The 19,240-nt window shown below is 44.5% G+C and overlaps 1 protein-coding gene across 4 annotated transcripts in view; it reads right to left on the bottom strand.

Moving 5' to 3' along the window:
* The window catches only part of SLC1A3 (solute carrier family 1 member 3), a 239,477-nt gene that overhangs the window by 68,628 nt on the left and 151,609 nt on the right, over positions 1-19,240 (bottom strand). For 3 of the 4 annotated variants that reach the window (XM_030192149.1, XM_030192150.1, XM_030192151.1), the window contains 2 exons: positions 17,877-18,081; positions 9,641-9,683 (listed from right to left, as the gene is read on the bottom strand). In XM_030192149.1, coding sequence (XP_030048009.1) covers positions 9,641-9,683; positions 17,877-18,081 — 248 coding nt within the window. The remainder of the gene's footprint in view (positions 1-9,640; positions 9,684-17,876; positions 18,082-19,240) is intronic. The other variant, XM_030192152.1, reaches the window with a different exon arrangement.

Here is a 19,240-nt window from a genome sequence, read left to right as displayed (position 1 = left end):
CATATTAGTACATCTTACTCACCCCGGTCGATCGTTACGTGCTCTGCTGGAACTGTTTCAGGAGTATGGCGACTTTGCAGGGCTCAAAATAAATTACTCTAAATCGTTGGCACTGACAGCTCATGCAAGTGTAAAGACAGAATGGGGGGCTGGATTCCCGCTCAAGTGGGCTTTGGATTTCATTCCGTATTTGGGGGTGAAGATCTCTTTGAGAACCTCCATGTTGTATCAACTAAATTTCACTAATCTGCTAGATAAAATGAAGGGTAGACTGAATAGGTGGGGGACTCTACCACTTACACTGCATGGGCGGATACATTTATTTCGCATGGTTGAATTTCCGAGGTGGCTATATACATTTCAGGTGCTGCCCTTGCGGCTTAAATGCAAAGATCTCAATCAGTTGTACCGACATCTGAGGAGGTTTGTGTGGAGAAATGCGAAGCTGAAAATTCCACTGACATTACTCATGGGTCCATGGAGGGAGGGAGGCATGGGCCTTCCAAATGTCCGCAGGTATAATCAGGCCTGTCTGTTGAGACACTTGGGGGACTGGTTGTTAGGGAGGCAAGATTACACACCACGGAGAATGGAGTATGATTTTTTTAAGCCATTCCATCCGCATTATCTACTGCATGGGGATAGGAGAGTGATACCGGCCTATATTCGTCACAGTATACTTTTGGGCCCCTTAAGGGAGGTGTGGAGAGATTTGAATAAGACATGGGGCTTGGTGGCAGATGTCTCGGATTTATTGCCATTGCAGGATAACCCACAATTTGTCCCCGGTACAGAGAACAAAATATTTCATAGATGGGCGACACTGGGGATTACGAGACTGGAGCACGTATTAGATGCAAGGGAGAAGATCCTATCTTTGGGAGCTTTGGGAGTAGGTATAAGTATGAACCATATATTTGCATACCATCAGCTAGCTCACTATGTCCGGTCTTTGGACCAAAGTAAATTGGGGAGTGGTCACGGGCGTAGGCTTAGGGCCTTTTTTGGGATGATCAAAGGAGACAGGCTGTCAGTTTCAAGCTTGCAAAAAGCCATAGGGGAGCTGGAAGGAGAGAGGGACACGTCCGCTATTTGTCAAAGATGGGCAGGGGACCTGGGGCAACCACATTTACAGTTAGATTTCCGTAAACTGATAGCACGTGTCCCTCAGATATCAGTAAATGCAGGCCTTCGGGAGTGCCAATACCGGATCGTGTATAGAGCATATATGGCCAAAAGTCAACTGTTCAAATTTGGGGGGGTTACGGACCCGCTATGTATGAAATGTGAGCAGGGGGAGGGTACGTTGGTGCATTCTCTTTGGGCATGCCATAAGATTCAGGCTTTTTGGAAGCAGTTAATCCAATATCTTGAATCTTTGGTGCATCTTCGGATTCCATTTTCGCCTCAGGGGATATTACTGGACAAATATGAAGTATTTAGGCTTCACGGTAAGGGGACCCAGCAGCTCATTCGCAAAGCAAGCCTGGTGGGGAAAAAGATCATAATGGGCGTCTGGACGAACGAGTCTCCACCAGATTTCTGGCATTGGAGGAACAAGTTCCATGACCTTCTCTTAATGGAGCGCAGGGGATTAGGGTCTTCCCCCAAGAGGCGGAAAGCATTTCTGGCAGTTTGGGAACCCTGCATACAATCACTGTCACCAAAAGCTCGCAGTTTAATATTCAATAAGCTCTGAAAGGGGAACTCAGTAGGCCCACACATGGGAGAGGAGGGACATAGGGGGACATACAAGGTTGGTCACTAACCAAGTATGTGTTAAGACAGCAGTATAGGGCTCTCATGTAATATGTTGTAAACCGGTACCCTCGGGCAGCATTTCATTTGGAATAGATATAAGTCAGAAGAGGGTACAGGAAGGCATAGGGGGAGGGGGGGAGGGGGGCTAGTGGGAGGGGGAGGGGAGGACAAGCATGGGAGGGGGAGGGGAGCAATCATAGGAGGAATGTACTCAATGGTTAGATATTGCAGTGCTAGTTGAGGGTTATTTGCGGTATGTTTTCATGATGTAACACTGTAAGTGTAGTTCTGGTTTCTGCAATTTATAAACTGAGTTATATATATATAAGAAGTTGTGATCTGTAAGAGGGAAGATGGGGGGAGGGGGGAGAAAATAGTTTGATGGTAGACAGTTTCTTTCTGTTTAAGAAGATCACGCATCTGCATCTTGTATTATAAATTTGCCTGTTAGTTGGAAATGTGTGCTTATTTACTATCAATAAAAAACGTTGGAACATACTAAGCTGGTAGGCTTACCGCGGGCCTACCATGGGCTAAGAGAGCACTATTGCAGACGCGCTGAGGTGTCCCATGGTAGTGTTCTGCTTAACACGTGCTACTTCCGTGTCTGGGACAGAGAGTAGGCATGCCTGCGCGAATTGGGAAGCGCGGGCACATTACCATACACTACCTGATTAGCACAAGACTAGGAGCCCTTACCACCTCCCAAATAGGTGGCAGTAAGGGCTCCTGCAGCAATGGCCACGTACTAATGGGGAAATTAGCGCATGGCCATTACAACCCCCCTGCCAAACTCAACCAAACTAAAGCACGTAATGGACATAACACAACTCTTCTGTTCTCCGGTTCCCTAATGTGGTAAGATCAAGTTCATTTGGTACAGCCACAACATCACCCTGTATTTGTTCACACCAGAGCCTGCAAAGGCCTCTCCGATACTACGTAAGCCACATTGAGCCTACAAATTGGTGGGAAAATGTGGGATACAAATGTAATAAATAAATAAACCATTTTACTGCTGCACTAAAAGTGGCTGCAACACATGAGAAACCCATGCACTGACAGCAATGCCAGCCACTTTTTAGCATGGCTTAGTAAAAGGACCTCTTAATGCCTCCTATTCAGGAGGCAGTAAGTGGTCCCATGTTAATTCCGTGTTAGCTGCAAATATTCAGCACTTTGCCGGCTAAGTTTAGCAGACAAATCGGACCACCTAAATAGCCAAAAAAACATGGATATTCAATGCCAATCACCAGAAACGGCCTGGCATTGAATATCAGGGCTCAACATCGATCATGGCACTTAGCTAGCTGGCCTGCCTCCCGCAGGCTGAATATTGGCCAGAATATTTTTGGAAAGAGTAAAGAAGCAATTCACCTCTAACCATTCTACTCCATTCATTATTCTATCATATCTCCCCTCAGCCGTCTTTTCTTCAAGCTGAAGAGTCCTAGCTGCTTTAGCCTTTCCTCATAGAATCGTTGTCCCATCCCTTTATAAACAGGTTTGAGGAGCCACATGTTTGAAGACATTGAGGGGCATTTTCGATATGACGTCTAAGTCCGACTTTCCGAATAGGAAGTAGGAAATGAGGTCATTGTTGAAAAAACAAAAAATGTCTTTTTTTTCAAAAATACTGTTTTGAACATGGTTTTGTGCTTTGGACATTTTGTTTTTTGGTCCATTAAAAAAAAAAAAACAACCCACGAATATGTGCAAAACATAGAGATTCATGCCATCGGGATGTAGGAGGAGCCAGCATTTTTAGTAGACTGGTCCCTCAGATATCCCAGGAGAGCAATGGGGTACCCTAGAGGGCACTTCTGTTCTCTTGTTGAAAATGCTCCCAGGTGCACATCTCACCTTTGTTCCCACCCAAAACACACTTCCCCACTGTACACCACTAAATAACCCTTATAGGTGAAGGGGGCACCTATATGTGGGTACAGTAAGGTTTTGGTGGCTTTGGGAGAGGTTACAGTTTCCACCACAAGTGTGACAGATAGAGGGAGATAGGGATCTGGGTCCCCCAATGTGTACTGCACCGACCACTACACTACTCCAGGGGCCTGGTCTCGGAAAGCACGGAGGTGCTTGTGACAGTTTCGCTCCTGGTAAGACCGTGAAAGATGCTCTGGCATTTTAAATTTAAGGCAATTATAGTCATATTATGACTAACATATTCTCAGTTAAGCTGATTTAATTTGGTGTGGTTCAGTTTTACAGATATGTTCCCTTGAGAACGCCGGTATGGTGAAACATGGCCCCACATTGGGAATAACAACAGAACGCCGATTTTAAATCGCAATCAAACATATAAATGGCAAGAGGCGTACTCACTCGCATATGCGCAGTAGAGACCCTCTCTGTCCCGCCCCCGCGTCAATACGTGATGATGGGGGCGTGACAGAGAGGGAACCTGCGCACCTGCGAGTGAGGGAACTGCCGTTGCCACCACTCCCCCCCCCAGGGTTGCCGCTACCACTCCCCCCACCCCCCCAGAGTCGCCGCCGCTGCCACCCACCCTCCACCCGGCCCGGGGTACCTGGCTTCACTATTCAAACCGCCGGAACGCAGCACACAGCTCATCTGAGCTGCGGTTGGCCTTCCTTACCTGCCTGTGTCCCGCCCTCGCCGACGTTATGTCACATGAGGACCCCCTAGGACACGCAGAGAAGAAGGAAGGCCGACGGCAGCTCAGATGAGCTGTGTGCTGCGTTCTGGCGGTTTGAATAGTGAAGCCAGGTACCCGGGCAGGGTGGAGGGCGGCGGCGGCGACTCCGAGGGGGCCTTTCAACCCCCCCCCCTTCCTTGACTAGCCTGTTTTTACGGGCTCAATGGCTAGTATAGCACTATTACAAGGGTGTCAACAGCTGCAGTCCGACTATACCCAGCACTGGATTTCAACACGCCTAAACAGATAAGTGCTACTTTCCCCTGCCATTTTCTAAAAGCACTATATAAGCAAGCTTTATTCTATCAATTGCAGAGTCAGGCAGGAAGGTAGGCACAGTGCGATGATGTTTATGGGTTATTGGGCTGTATGATGTTACCACATATAATGGTAATTGAGCACCATAACAAACACTGAGCACTGCATATTTAAAAATACAAAAAATATTATATACTGGTGAGAAGATACATAGAATTTATAATTCCCAAAACCAGTTTGATCTAATAGAACCCGAATAGTAGTGGTGAATATTAAATTTTAACTGCCAGACCCTCGACCATTCTTCTAACTTTTGGTCGAATGTTAGAATGGTCGAGGGTCTGGCAGTTAACCACCTTTATGAAGAGATTCACCCAAGGCGGTGTACAGCAGGTACAGTTTAACATAAATTCTTTCAAAACCTCATTCCAACCTAATATCTAATGGAAGGGAATTCCAAGTTAGAGTGGATTGGTAAGGACCAGAAGTAGAAAGCACTTTCTTAGATATAATTCAATGCATAAATTGAAAAAACAAAGGGCTAAGTTTCCTTGGTTTCAAATGGATTTATTGATTTGAACTAGCTTGATATTTTTTTCCCCATTTTTCTTATTTTTTGATGGTTGTACATACATTGTAGGGATTTCACCATAGAGGTATTTTTTAAGAAAATAAATCACACTGTTTGGACTTTATTTTTAAGAAGGTCTCTAATTTCCTTCCTTGCCCACCAGTGGCATAAACTTAAATGAGCCCCCCCACCAGTATGGTAGCAAGACCTTCTCCCCCTTCCAAAGTGTTAAATAAAGCATGGCAGCCTGCAAGCATCACTTACTTTAAAATAAGTTTTCTGTGCTGCTTCCTTCTGCCTCTGCCAATAACAGTATTGTGTTCTAGCAGCTGGAGAAGCATCTGCCACTGCTGTGATTTCACAGTTCTTATCGCAAGCCTTCAGCCCAGTAGCAGGATGTGCTTCTCTGGCACAGCAACCTTATTTGAAATTACACTCTGCCTCTGTTGCTGCAGTATGGGGTGTCTGTGTCATGTGGATCCACTTCTTGCCTGGACCTCCCTGCACAACAGGTGCTGGTTGGGTAGAAATTACATCATTGGGACACAGCATCTTTTCCTTTACCATAACTCCTGTGGAGTGGACAGAATATCCCACCCACAGTACATGGGTTCCAGATACATTTCCATACACTGGCTTCCCAATGTATATTCATTCCAGTCAATATTCAACCAGCAGTGATCAGCATTTAAAAAAAAATGTCTGCCATGGGCTGAATTAGGCCTCAATATTCAGTATAGTAGGTTGAATATTGGATTACCTCCTAATGACATCCCCCCCTCGTAAGCATTGCCACCCTGTTGAAACCTCCCCAGGAGTGGAGTGGAGGAGTGGCCTAATGGTTAATGTAGTGGGTTGCAGACCTGGGGAGCTGGGTTTGGTTCTCGCTGCTGCCTGATGGTCAGCAGTGGGTGGAGATGCTGGGAAACCAGGTTCAATTCTCTCTACTGCTCTGTGTGACTCTGGGCAAGTCAATTAACCCTCCGTGGCTCCAGGTACAACAGTAGTACAATGTACTACTTAGATTGTGAGCTGACTAGGGACAGACCCAGCACCTGAAAAATGAAACTGTAAACTGCTTAGGTCTAAGTAGTATATAAATTCTTAGATGAATGAATGATCTAACCATTCCTCCTGACCTTCCCACATTGGTCACCCCCTCCATACAGATCATTCAGGACTAGCCTAGTGGTTAGTGCAGTGGACTTTGATCCTGGGGAACTGAGTTAGATTCCCACTGCAGCTCCTTGTGAGTCTGGGCAAGTCACTTAACCCTCCATTGCCCCTGGTACAAAATAAGTACCTGAATATATGTAAACCGCTTTGAATGTAGTTGCAAAAACCTCAGAAAGGCAGTGTATCAAGTCCCATTTCCCATTCCCACCCCCTAGGGCCTACCTTTCAAACCAGTGGTAGTCCAGGGTTCATCAGGGCAAGAGCAATCCCCACTAAATCCTGCCTATTGCGGTTCCTCCATCACAATGGCTGATGCCACCTCCAGCTACAGTCTCATAGTACTAGTGGTAGTACTAGAGACTGCATCAGCTATTTTGATGAGGTACCTAAGATGGACAAGAGTGAGTGGGGATTGCTCCTTCCCTGATGACCCCTGATGAAACCATTCTGTAGTTTCTTGTATCATCCCTGGAATCCTATTAAAAAAATTGTTATGATGTTGGGAACCCTCCAAATTTCAGAAACAGTAGATGATTATAATGATAGTTTACTAATTACCAATTGTTGATCTGCAACTTCATTTTGAGTTCAGTATTCTGGGGTATATACCATCTAGAGCTGTATGGAATAGCATATTTCACTATTCAGCCAAATACAAATAAGGTATTCAGGGAACTATTTGGGACAGAATCAATGTGAGTATTCAGTACTGCCCTAATACCATCTAGTCCAGGTGATTTGCTACTCTTTAGTTTATCAATTTGCTCTATTACATCTTCTAGGTAGAGAGTTGCACAAGGACAGAAATTCACCCATCCCCAATGGAATCTAACCCATACCCACCCATTTCTGCTAAGACCCATTTCATCCCCACAATTAATCTCCTCTATCCCTACTTATACTTGTAGGAGTCAACAATTTACTTGCTCGCTGCCCTCTGTTTCCTCCCAACACCAACAACCTCCAGTGGTTTTTTGGATGGTATTCACTATTCAACCAATGAGCATTCCAAGCCTCAGTCTGGTATTCCAACTGCCTTTCTGGGCATTCCAAGCCTTATTCTGGTGTGCCAACTACCATAGATTGTTGAGGAAGAACCAATTTTTCAAGTCCTTCAACTTTTCTTTGTTGTGTGCTAAAGCAAGCTGCATTTAGAAGAGCATTGCTTTCAACATTTGAACTTCACCTACCTCAGATACATGCTATTCCAGCACTGACACATTGTTTCTGATTGCCTCCAAGCATGTACTGACCTCCTCTAACTTGCTAAAGAACTTCTTCACTTTCATCTTTAGGATGTGCTCTGCTGTTGCTGTGACCTGATGGTTACCTCAGCCACCAGTATGTGGCCCACAGACTCCACTGCTTAACCATGCCACCATTTTGGATTCAGCTGGTTTTTAGGTGCCTTTGCAGCCATTGTTAGACACATCTACCCCACCAGAGTCATGAGACAGCTTTTGACCCAATGGCCAAGCAAAAAGAAGAGGCTCTGGTTTGGATGGATGAAGCGGTAATTTAAGGGTAAAGTTAGCAAGCAGAAGAAAATCACCTCCTCTCCCTAGTCATTGCACCATGAAACCCAAAGTCTTTACTATGAGTTTTTGCACTGCTTCATATAGCAAGAGGAGGTGTAGGACCTTCAACTCTGTCAAAGATATGCACTCTAGAGAACACTGCTAGATCGTGGCTGGCAGGGCAAGGGCAATGATATTTGATGCTTTAAGTACTCCTTTAATCTTGCCCCCCCCTCCCATGTTTCCCTCTGCACCCCTGGCTCTATCCCTCTTGCAAACTCTTGCTGTGCTTGGCCAGTCTTGCACTATGAGTCATGAAGTTATGGGATCTCATAGCTCATACTGTGCGATTGATCCTGTGCTATTAAGTGCACTCATTCCTGCTGGCTATGGGGTCCAAGTTGCTGTGGTAAGTGCTGGGGTAGGACCTCATATAGGCCAGAACAAGAAGAGAATGAATTTAAATTACCTGCTCACTGTCTTTTGCCATCGCTAGAATTTTGCCCCTAATATTCAGCTAGCGGCAGTGCTTTTGCTGTCCACCACCGACGTTAAACCCAGATTTTCAATGCCAGGCCATTTCCGGCAACCAGCATTGAATATCTGGTTTCATTTTGACTGTGTCAACTTAACCGTTAAGCCAATATTCAGTGCTAAGCGGTTAAGTGCTTAGTGGTTAAAGATAGGCCTGATATTTATGCAGCTTATCTTAACCGCTAAACATAATTGGTTTAGCGCTGAGGATTCAAGCCTAACCAGCTAGCTGCTAACCATGAATATTCAGCAGGAGATAACTGGTTATCTCCTGCTGAATATCTGCAGTTAGGTGCTAAAATGCTATTTCACTGGACAGGAGCCATTTCTTTCCAGTTAAATAGTTTTGAATATTGGGCCCTAGGCAATTTAGGTAACCATCTAATTTGCCTAATAGAGGCACTGACCCTGGTGGTTGCCAGTAGCTGCCAGTTTCAGTTTCATATGTTCAGTTGCAGCCAGCTCAGATTTGTGAGGCCACAGCACAGGTACTTCGTAGAAGGAAGAATGGCAGAAGACAAAGGGAAGGCGCAAAAAGTTGCATATAGGAAGAATAGATGGTGGGGAAGACTGCATATCAAGGAGAGGACCATGGAGTGGCAAGTGACTAGGGGGCCTTTGTACTAAGGTGCATAGGTGCCTATGTGCATCCAACACGCGTCAATCTGGAACTACAACCCTGCAACCGTGTGCCCCAGGCGGTAATTCCATTTTTTACGTTTGTCTGATATGCACGTCTGAAAATATTTTTTATTTTCTACCATGTGGCGCTAATCGGCAGTGTACTCTTGCTGACAATTACTGCCCGGTTAACACATGAGACCGTACCGCTAAGTCAATGGGTGGCGGTAAGGTGTCAGGCCAAAAATGGACATGAGCCAATTTTTATTTTGCCGCATGTCCATTGTCGGCCCCCCAAAAAGGCCTTTTTTGCAGGTGCGCTGAAAAATGGACCTGCGCGCGTCCAATACACATGTCTACAACAGCGCAGGCCATTTTTCAACACACCTTAGTAAAAGAACCCCCTAGGACATGGAAGACTTTTTTTTTCAACTTTGCTTGTTGAGCACTTACAAAATCCCCCCAGGTCTCTAAATAAGTTGAAACTGTTAGAGAAGATTTTAGCTTGAATTAGCTTCAAGTACTTACCTGTTTAAAGCAGGCTTCTACCATATTTGGAGGGAACATGTTTCTATAAGAAGAAAAGAAAATGAATAGTATCAGTCAGATTGCATAAAACGTTCCCACCTCTTATCTTACACACTGTTCTTATACAGTTCAGACAAGATATAATACATATCTGCCATATTCCCCAACCTCCGGAGTCCCACAGAGCTCCATTCTTGCTCACGCCCTTTTTAACATATTCCTGGTGCTGTTTCTATCCCTTCTACAAACCATGGAACTTACAGCTTACGTCTATGTAGATGATATCCAGGTTCTCTGCACTTTAGATCCCACTGAACTTACACAAATTGAGAACATAAATAGCACATTAACACAACAGAATGGCTGCAAAACAATAAACGAAGTAGAGGGTGACACAAATGACAATCAGACGTTGGAAATGAAGTCAAAGGGTCTTTATTAAAAGCAGCAGCACCTGCATCAGGGGTCGCAATTTAAACTGCATAAAACATAAACAGAATAAGACATAATTAAAAAAGGAGAGATGTTAAAAGTATATCCCTTTTTAAAAAAACTTATTTTTAAAAGAACCATGCTCAAGTATAAATAAAAATAAAAACGTCTCTCCTTTTTTAAGATTTTTGAGTTTGATTAGTATGAAATGATTTTTTAAGAATGAATACACCAGATGTTTGTTTTTATATGTTCAATGATTTATATATATATATATTATGTCTTATGATGTTTATTTATGTTTTATGCAGTTTAATTTGTGACCCCTGATGCAGGTGGCTGTGCCCATCGAAACACAGCCCGTGTAGGGTCTGTAATGCTGGTACTTTCAATAAAGACCCTTTGACTTCATTTCCAATGGCAGATTGTCATTTGTGTCACTCCCTACTTCTCTTAGGACATAGTAACATAGTAGATGACGGCAGAAAAAGACCTGCACGGTCCACCCAGTCTGCCCAACAAGATGAACTCACGTGTCATTTTTTGTGTATACCTTACCTTGATTTGTACCTGTCTTTTTCAGGGCACAGACCGTATAAGTCTGCCCAGCACTATCCCCACCTCCCAACCACCAGCCCCGCCTCCCACCACCGGCTCTGGCACAGACCGTATAAGTCTGCCCAGCACTATCCAACCTCCGCTCACAGGACAAAGCCCTTCTCTCTGTACCCTTCTCCACCACTGCCAACTCCAGGCTCCGCTCATTCTGCCTTGCCTCACCCTATGCCTGGAACAATCTTCCTTTACCCATACGCCATGCCCCCTCCCTACCCATCTTCAAATCTCTGCTTAAAACTCACCTCTTCAATGCTGCCTTTGGCGCCTAACCGCTTGAGAAATATAGAATGCCCCAATCTATCCACCCTATTAGATTAACTGTTCACTTGTCCTCTAGATTGTACACTTGTCTTTAGATTGTTCTCTTGTCTTTTAGATTGTAAGCTCTTTGAGCAGGGACTGTCCTTCTATGTTTAAATTGTACAGCGCTGCGTAACCCTAGTAGCGCTTTAGAAATGTTAGTAGTTAGTAGTAGTAGTATCCCCACCTCCCAACCACCTGCCCCGCCTCCCACCACTGGCTCTGGCACAGACCGTATAAGTCTGCCCAGCACTATCCCCACCGCCAGCTAAGCTTCTGGGGATCCCTTCCTTCTGAGGAGGATTCCTTTATGTTTATCCCACGCATGTTTGAACTCCATTACCGTTTTCCTCTCCACCACCTCCCGCAGGAGGGCATTCCAAGCATCCACCACTCTCTCCGTGAAAAAATACTTCCTGACATTTTTCTTGAGTCTGCCCCCCTTCAATCTCATTTCATATCCTCTCGTTCTACTGCCTTCCCCTCTCCAGAAAAGGTTTGTTTGCAGATTAATACCTTTCAAATATTTGAACGTCTATATCATATCACCCCTGTTTCTCCTTTCCTCCAGGGTATACATGTTCAGGTCCACAAGTCTCTCCTTATACATCTTGTAATGCAAATCCCATACCATTCTCGTAGCTTTTCTTTGCACCCCTTCCATTTTTTTCACATCCTTCACAAGATATAGCCTCCAAAACTGAACACAATACTCCAGGTGGGGCCTCACCAACGTCTTATACAGGGGTATTAAAACCTCTTTTCTTCTGCTGGTCACACCTCTCTCTATACAGCCTAGCAATCTTCTAGCTACGGCCACTGCCTTGTCACACTGTTTCGTTGCCTTCAGGTCCTCAGATACTATCACCCCAAGATCCCTCTCCCCATCTGTACCTATCAGACTCTCACCGCCTAACACATACGTCTCCCGTGGATTTCTACTCCCTAAGTGCATCACTTTGCATTTCTTCGCATTGAATTTTAATTGCCAAACATTAGACCATTCTTCTAGCTTCCGCAGATCTTTTTTCATGCTTTCCACTCCCTCCGGGGTGTCCACTCTGTTGCAAATCTTAGTGTCATCCGCAAAAAGGCAAACTTTACCTTCTAACCAGTGGTGTAGCCAGAAGGCAATTTTTGGGTGGGCCAACAGGTTGGATGGGTGGGCACTAGAGTTGCCAACTTTTTTGAAAAAGAAAAAAAACAGCAAACCTGATGCACCCATGCTCTGTCCCTACCCCACTCCCCATAACTTCAATGAGGGTTGCAGTGCAGGCTTCAGTGGCTGCAGGCCAATTTAGAGCTAAGGGAAGTACAAAAGACTGCACTATTCAGCCCCACTGAGCCATGGTCCTCCAACACATATATGGTATTGAAGCCAAACACATTCTGCATCCAGAGAACCTCCTGGCCCTCCACCAACAATGGATACAGAGCACAGCAAGGACAATTCTCCATAAAACTCATCATATAAAGAAATTTTGTTTTCTAGTGTAATCTCAATTACAGACATATTATAAATTAACTTTAAAAAAATCTATAAAACAAAAGTCACTCAGAACCTTGAGCAAATCTACCATGCCAACACTAACTTCCAAAAACAAAGATCCTACCTATGAAAAAGAAGTGCCTTAAATATTATAGTAGGGCCCTACAATACAAATACATTTATCAGGAAAGCTGAACAAGCCAAATTACTACAGAATGCTACATGGAAACTTCATACTAACAGAATACCTCAGTCACACACACAAGACACAAATGCCAAATACAGAATAAGTGACCACAAACTCTAGAAATATAAATTAAATGGAAACCCCAAGAAACTAGACCTTGCATGTAGTACAACACCAGAGAAACAAAAAAGAAAGGCATTTGCTCCTGTGCAAAATATAAAGATGGCACATGCCAGGGATGGTGTTAGGGGTTGGTTCCTTGGCCAGAGAAAGCCTGCATGCTGGAAGCTGAAGGCGCAGCCTGGTAATGGACTTTGGGGTCCTTTCCTAGATTTCTGTCCTGGACCCCAGCCATGTTTACCATCAACTTTGGCAAGATGTACATTCCAAATCCAACATATTATATTCACAACATTGAAAATAAAATATTTTTTATACCTTTTTGTTGTCTGGTCATTTTTTCTCAAATCATATTGGTCCCAGTCTCTGGTTTCTGCTTCCCTCTGTCTTCTCTTAACTCACTTGCCAGGGTCTCCTATTTGACATTTCTTCTTTCTTCATGTCCATCATCCATCTCCCATCTCTGTTTTCCTATATTTCCTTGTTCATTATCTCCCCTGTGTTCATATCCCCTCATCCATCATCATTCCTCTGTGCACCTATGCACCCCATGCCCAGCATATCCCTTCTGCGTTCCTATTCTCTCCCTTGTCTGGTATCTCACCCCCCCCCCATGTCCATATACCCTCCTCTCCAGTGTCCAGCATTTTATCTCTATTCCATATCCCCGTCCCCCCCCCCCCCTTGGTCAGGCATTACCCCTCTGTGCCCATGTGCTATCCCCATACAGCATCTCACATTTGTGTCCCTGTCCCCATGCTCCCACCTAATGCCCATCATCTCCCTTCTGTATCTGTATACTTCCCTATGTCCCCTTTCTCCCTCCTCCACACCAATGTGTCCCTCTCCTCTCTGATCCCACCCCCCAACCAACTTCTCTTCCTCTCTTTCCTTCCCCTTATGTATCTGGCTCTTTCTCCCTGCATCTCTCTCCCTTCCCTCTGCATATCATCATCTGCATATCCAGCACCTCTCCTTCCGCCCCCCCCCCACACGTCCAGCATCTCTCTCCCTTTCATCCAGCCCCCATACATGTCCAGCACCTCTCCCCTTCACTTCAACCCTCTGCATATCCAGCACTTCTCCCCTTTCCGTCCACCCCCCTGCATTTCCAGCACCTCTCCCATTCCTTCCACCCCCTATATATCCAAAACCTCTCCCCTTCCTTCCAACCTCCCCTCTGCAAATCCCCAAACCTCTCCCCTTCCTTCCAACCTCCCCTCTGCAAATCCCAAAACTTCTCTCCCTTCCTTCCAACCTCCCCTCTACAAATCCCAAAACCTCTCTCCTTCCTTCCAACCTCCCCTCTGCAAATCCCAAAACCTCTTCCCTTCCCTCCAACCTCCCCTCTGCAAATCCCAAAACCTCTCTCCCTTCCCTCCAACCCTCTGCCCCTGGCAAGTCCAGCACCCTTCTGTTCCCTCCCCTCCCTGCCTCCCCTTACTGGGCCAGCACGCAGCACCCCACTGACTTCCTCACCCTCTCCCACCCCTGCCGCAGCGCTTCATTTAATGTCGGCGCTGCCGTTACAGTTTCCCACCCCCGCGGCGGCGCTTTACACTTTACCTAACAGCAACGCTACAGATGCAGCGCTGACGTCCGAGTCCGACGTCCTGCTCCGGGGCCTTCCATGCTGATGTAACTTCCTGTTACAGAGGTGGGACGCGGAAGGCCCCGGAGCAGGACGTCGGACTCGGACGTCAGCGCTGCATCTGTAGCGTTGCTGTTAGGTAAAGTGTAAAGCGCCACCGCGGGGGTGGGAAACTATAATGGCAGCGCCGACAACATTAAATGAAGCGCTGCGGCAGGGGCGGGAGACGGTCACTATAAGGATCTGCTTCTGGGTGGGCGGGCCTGAGGCTAAACTGGGTGGGCCTGGGCCCATCCAGGCCCACCCGTAGCTACGCCCCTGCTTCTAACCCTTCGGCAATATCACTCACAAATATATTGAATAGAATCGGCCCCAGCACCGATCCCTGAGGCACTCCACTACTCACCTTTCTCTCCTCCGAGCGAACTCCATTTACCACCACCCTCTGGCGTCTGCTCGTCAACCAGTTCCTAATCCAGTTCACCACTTCAGGTCCTATCTTCAGCCCTTCTAGTTTATTCAAGAGCCTCCTGTGGGGAACCGTGTCAAAAGCTTTGCTGAAATCTAAGTAGATTACGTCCATAGCACGTCCTTGATTTAATTCTCCGGTCACCCAGTCAAAGAATTCAATGAGATTTGTTTGGCACGATTTCCCTTTGGTAAAACCATGTTGTCTCGGATCTTGCAACTTACTTGCTTCCAGGAAATTCACTATCCTTTCCTTCAGCATGGCTTCCATTACTTTTCCAATAATCGAAGTGAGGCTTACCGGCCTGTAGTTTCCAGCTTCTTCCCTATCACCACTTTTGTGATAGTTTATAAACTAGAACTGGCGTATGGATGGAGAGGTCTTTTCTCCTGTTTTTTTTCTAATACTGCAAAACAATAAACTCAATCCAAGCAAACCAAAGTCTATTCTCTTTATGAAAAATGAAAACAAATCACTTGTCATCCTTGTTCTACTCTGCTCTACTCCTGTCCCCCTAGTGTCTACACTTGTGTCCTGGGGGATAATCCTAGATACCACATTCACTCCATAGATTCAACAGCTTTTAAACAATCTTTCTACAAACGTCATATGATTCACTCTATCCATTCACTACTATATCCCCCACCTTAAACATTCTTATTCATTCTCTTATTATCAGTCAACTAGACTGTTGTAATGCACTAAATAAAGGATTCAAGGCTAAGGACCTTAAATGGTTAAAAGTCATTCAGAACATAGCTATTAAAATAATCACTGGCCATCACAAGTATTATCATATAACTCCACTCCTCGAAACAGTCCATTGGCTGCTGATCTCTCACTGTATTATCTATAAAAGTTTGCTTCTAGTTTTCAAAATTCATCATGCGGGAGAACTATCTCTAGGCTCCTAACCCCTTACTGCTTGTCAAGAGTGCTTAGATACTCTCATCAAAATAGACTTTTCGTCCCTTTGTTTAGAGAGATAGTACTAGACACCACACAGAGTTCAATTTTTTTCAGCGCAAGGACCAGACCTCTGGAATATGCTCCTGCAACATCTTAGACTACAATCTTCTCTTGAAAAATTTAAAACTGATCTCAAAACATTCTTATTTTCAGATGCCTATACCTGACTTCCTTTCGAAACAAATCGTATGTGAGACCTGCCACAGAGCGAATCCCCATTGTACGTCCCCACCCCCACTGTTCTATCAGATATTGTAGCTCTACCCCTCGTACCCACACTGACAGTGCTGTCTGTACACTTCCCCCATCTCATGATTAGAATGTAAGCCGCTTAGACTTGCTATTGGTGGGCAGGATAGAAAGTCCTTTAATAAACTTGGAAACTTGATGTTATGGGATGGAGGGGGGAGTTGTTTAATTCATTAAAACTTGTTAAGGTACTAGGGAAATTAGACTAATATTCAGAGCCTTAAGATTATGTAATTTTACTGTTTGCTTCTCAGCAAATACAAAATTGTTAAAGCCAATCACCTGCAGATGAATATACTTTGTAATGACAAACCTCCTCAGAAAAGGGATGTTGACAGAATACAGAATGTCAAAAGTATAATATGAGAATGGATGAAATTGGTTAAAGGTAAGTGTTAGGGAACATATGCTTCATTTAGGCAGGTGTCGATATGCCTGTAACAGAAGCTTGGAGACAATAACATACATATTTTTGCATTTTTAAAACTATGCATGCTATTTTGAAGGTTGAAGGTATTGCAAATAAAACATGCATAGATCTCTATGAGTACTTTTTCCACAGTTAATTTCAAAAGGAAATATACTCAGTCCACTGATAAAAGTACCTTGAATTTTGCAGCAGTGCAAGTTAAAAATCTCCCCCTCAGAATTTATCATAGTTGCTTATTATTAACATTAATTGAACATTCAAGCTGGTAATATCTCTGACAATGGATACCCTATTAGGGACTCCTGTTTTGTAATGAAAAAAACATTGCCAATTCCATGTCTTCTCCATTTGTTTAAACATAAAAAACATACACTTGTGAAACTGTAAGAACAAATGCAACGAACAATTTATAAATATTTGTAATTACTGAAAATTGTGATGGGTTCGATCTAAGACCTATCAAGTGACATGACAAATCATGGAACATCCTCAGTCTGGTTATAACACACTAGACAATTGTAACTCACTCGATGCTGGACCTCCTCTATATGCCTTAAGGTTGGTATAATCCACAGCCATCAAACTGCTTCATAATGCTCATCATTTTAATCATGCTACACTCCTCCTGAAACTAGAACAATGGCTGCCTATTTCTGCTTTCATACAATACAAAATTCTAACACAAGTTTACAAAATTTGATTGCCCTCTGCCCTATATTATACCAGTGATTTCTTAATTCCATATCCTTTCTCTCCCTCCCCCGTCCTCCTTATGTTTGGACATTTCTCAGGAAACAGCATTTAGCTACATGGGCCCAAAACATTTGAAACTCCTTTCCGCCGAAATCAGACAGGATGCATCATATACCAAATTCAAAACACTCATCAAAACTTGACGCTTCCAATAAACCTTTGGAGCAAGTGGCTATCTTTCACTACTTCCACTTCCTTCCTCTACTTCTGCCCATATCTCCCCACTCTCACTTTCCCCCTTCTTCTTTTTCCCTTAGTTTGTTTTAACATTGCTAATTGTGAACAGATGATATTATTTTAGCAATTGGTGGCATATCAAAATTTTGTAAATAAAAAATTTTGTAAATAAATACAACTTTCAATAGCAGTTCCTTTTCAAACCATATTACCCTTGTATTTTATTTTTTGTTACATTTGTACCCTGTGCTTTCCCACTCATGGCAGGCTCAATGCGGCTTACATGGGGCAATGGAGGGTTAAGTGACTTGCCCAGAGTCACAAGGAGCTGCCTGTGCCTGAAGTGGGAATCGAACTCAGTTCCTCAGGACCAAATTCCACCACCCTAACCACTAGGCCACTCCTCCACTGCTATGCATTCAAATGAAGTGCTGCTATGTTCCATACTGTACCTGATCAGATCAAGGAAGGCATCTGCAGCTGTTACTGGTTCAATTTTACCCTCCCTATGCATATTTTCCTTTGTTCCTTTTCCAGGATGGACAATAATCACAATAATTATTCCAATAAACACAGCAATAATGGTGGTGGTCATGTAGTAGACTACTGCTCGAACACCCATCTTTCCTGAAGCTTTGCTGTCTAGGGCGGCCATTCCTGAGAAATGAAAATAGGAGACATTCAGTACATTCAAAAATCATATGATAAAAGGACACAGTTAACTGATCTTTCTACCCCCAAAATTAAGAAACTACCTCCAAAACTTTCTTAGTCTCATCATGCAGAAGCATTACTATTATACTTTAAGAATGTACATGGGGAAACACTTTTGTTTTGTTTAATGTTTCTTTTCTGTTTTGATTTATTTTATGAGGAGGCTGATTTTAGAGGGAAATTCACACGTTTAAGTCAGAACATGTAGAATTCCCAAACCATTTTACAAGAGGCTCTGTCAAACCTAAAGCCTCCTGTAAAATAGGTGTTGAGCTCCATGTTGAGATCCCTCCATGCACAGAGGGAGAAAAAGTTTTAGAAAGCTGCATGTGAAGAAAAAACATCCCCTCCCCTGACACAGACATGGGAGCTTTCTAAAATTGCCACTCCCTCTGCTAAAGGCTCCAATCTCAGCATCTGACGCCCACCCCACATAAGTGGCCCTTATCCAGATGTCAGTTTCTCTCCCCACCCCATCATTAGTGGTCTCCTCAAGCAATACCCCCCTTGTAGCACCCAACTCCATGGTGGCATCCAACTACTCCCAATCAGCCCCTCCTTGAGCACACAAATCCCTCCTAAGCAGCCCTCCTGGCCATTGAGGCCCCTAAATGTGGGCAAGAGCCTTACATGTAGCAACCTCCTCTAGGTTAAAACCCTCTTAGACTAAAGCCTATTAAGGCAATCCTCCCCCAAAAGGCCCCCCACTTCCCACTCCTGACCCACTTCCTGGGCTTATCAGAGTCACTGGTGCTTAGTGGGGTGGGTGCGATGCCCACTCTTTCCTGCTGTAAGTCTTCAGCCATTCAAAATGGCCATTGAGATATCTAGTGGTAATAATGCAGCTTCCATATATGACCTGACCCCTTGCAGGGACAATGTGATATTGCCACTAGAAGTCTCATGGGCTATATTGGAGGAGGTATATGTGTGCTGCAAGACAGTGCTGTTTGGAGGGGGCTCAGCTGCATCAAGAGTGACTGACTGGGGGGGGTCTGGGTGCTGCTGGAGATTTCCTCAGGGGGATGCTGCCATGCGGTAGTCCTTGGGAATCATCTGTATGATGTGGGGGGAGTTGCTTAGGGTGAAGAAGATGACATCA

The sequence above is a fragment of the Microcaecilia unicolor genome, chromosome 2, assembly GCF_901765095.1.
Source record: "Microcaecilia unicolor chromosome 2, aMicUni1.1, whole genome shotgun sequence".
In the NCBI taxonomy this organism is placed as follows: domain Eukaryota; kingdom Metazoa; phylum Chordata; class Amphibia; order Gymnophiona; family Siphonopidae; genus Microcaecilia; species Microcaecilia unicolor.
Note: the sequence above shows the minus strand (reverse complement) of the source record. Positions and strands in the feature narration are given on the sequence as shown.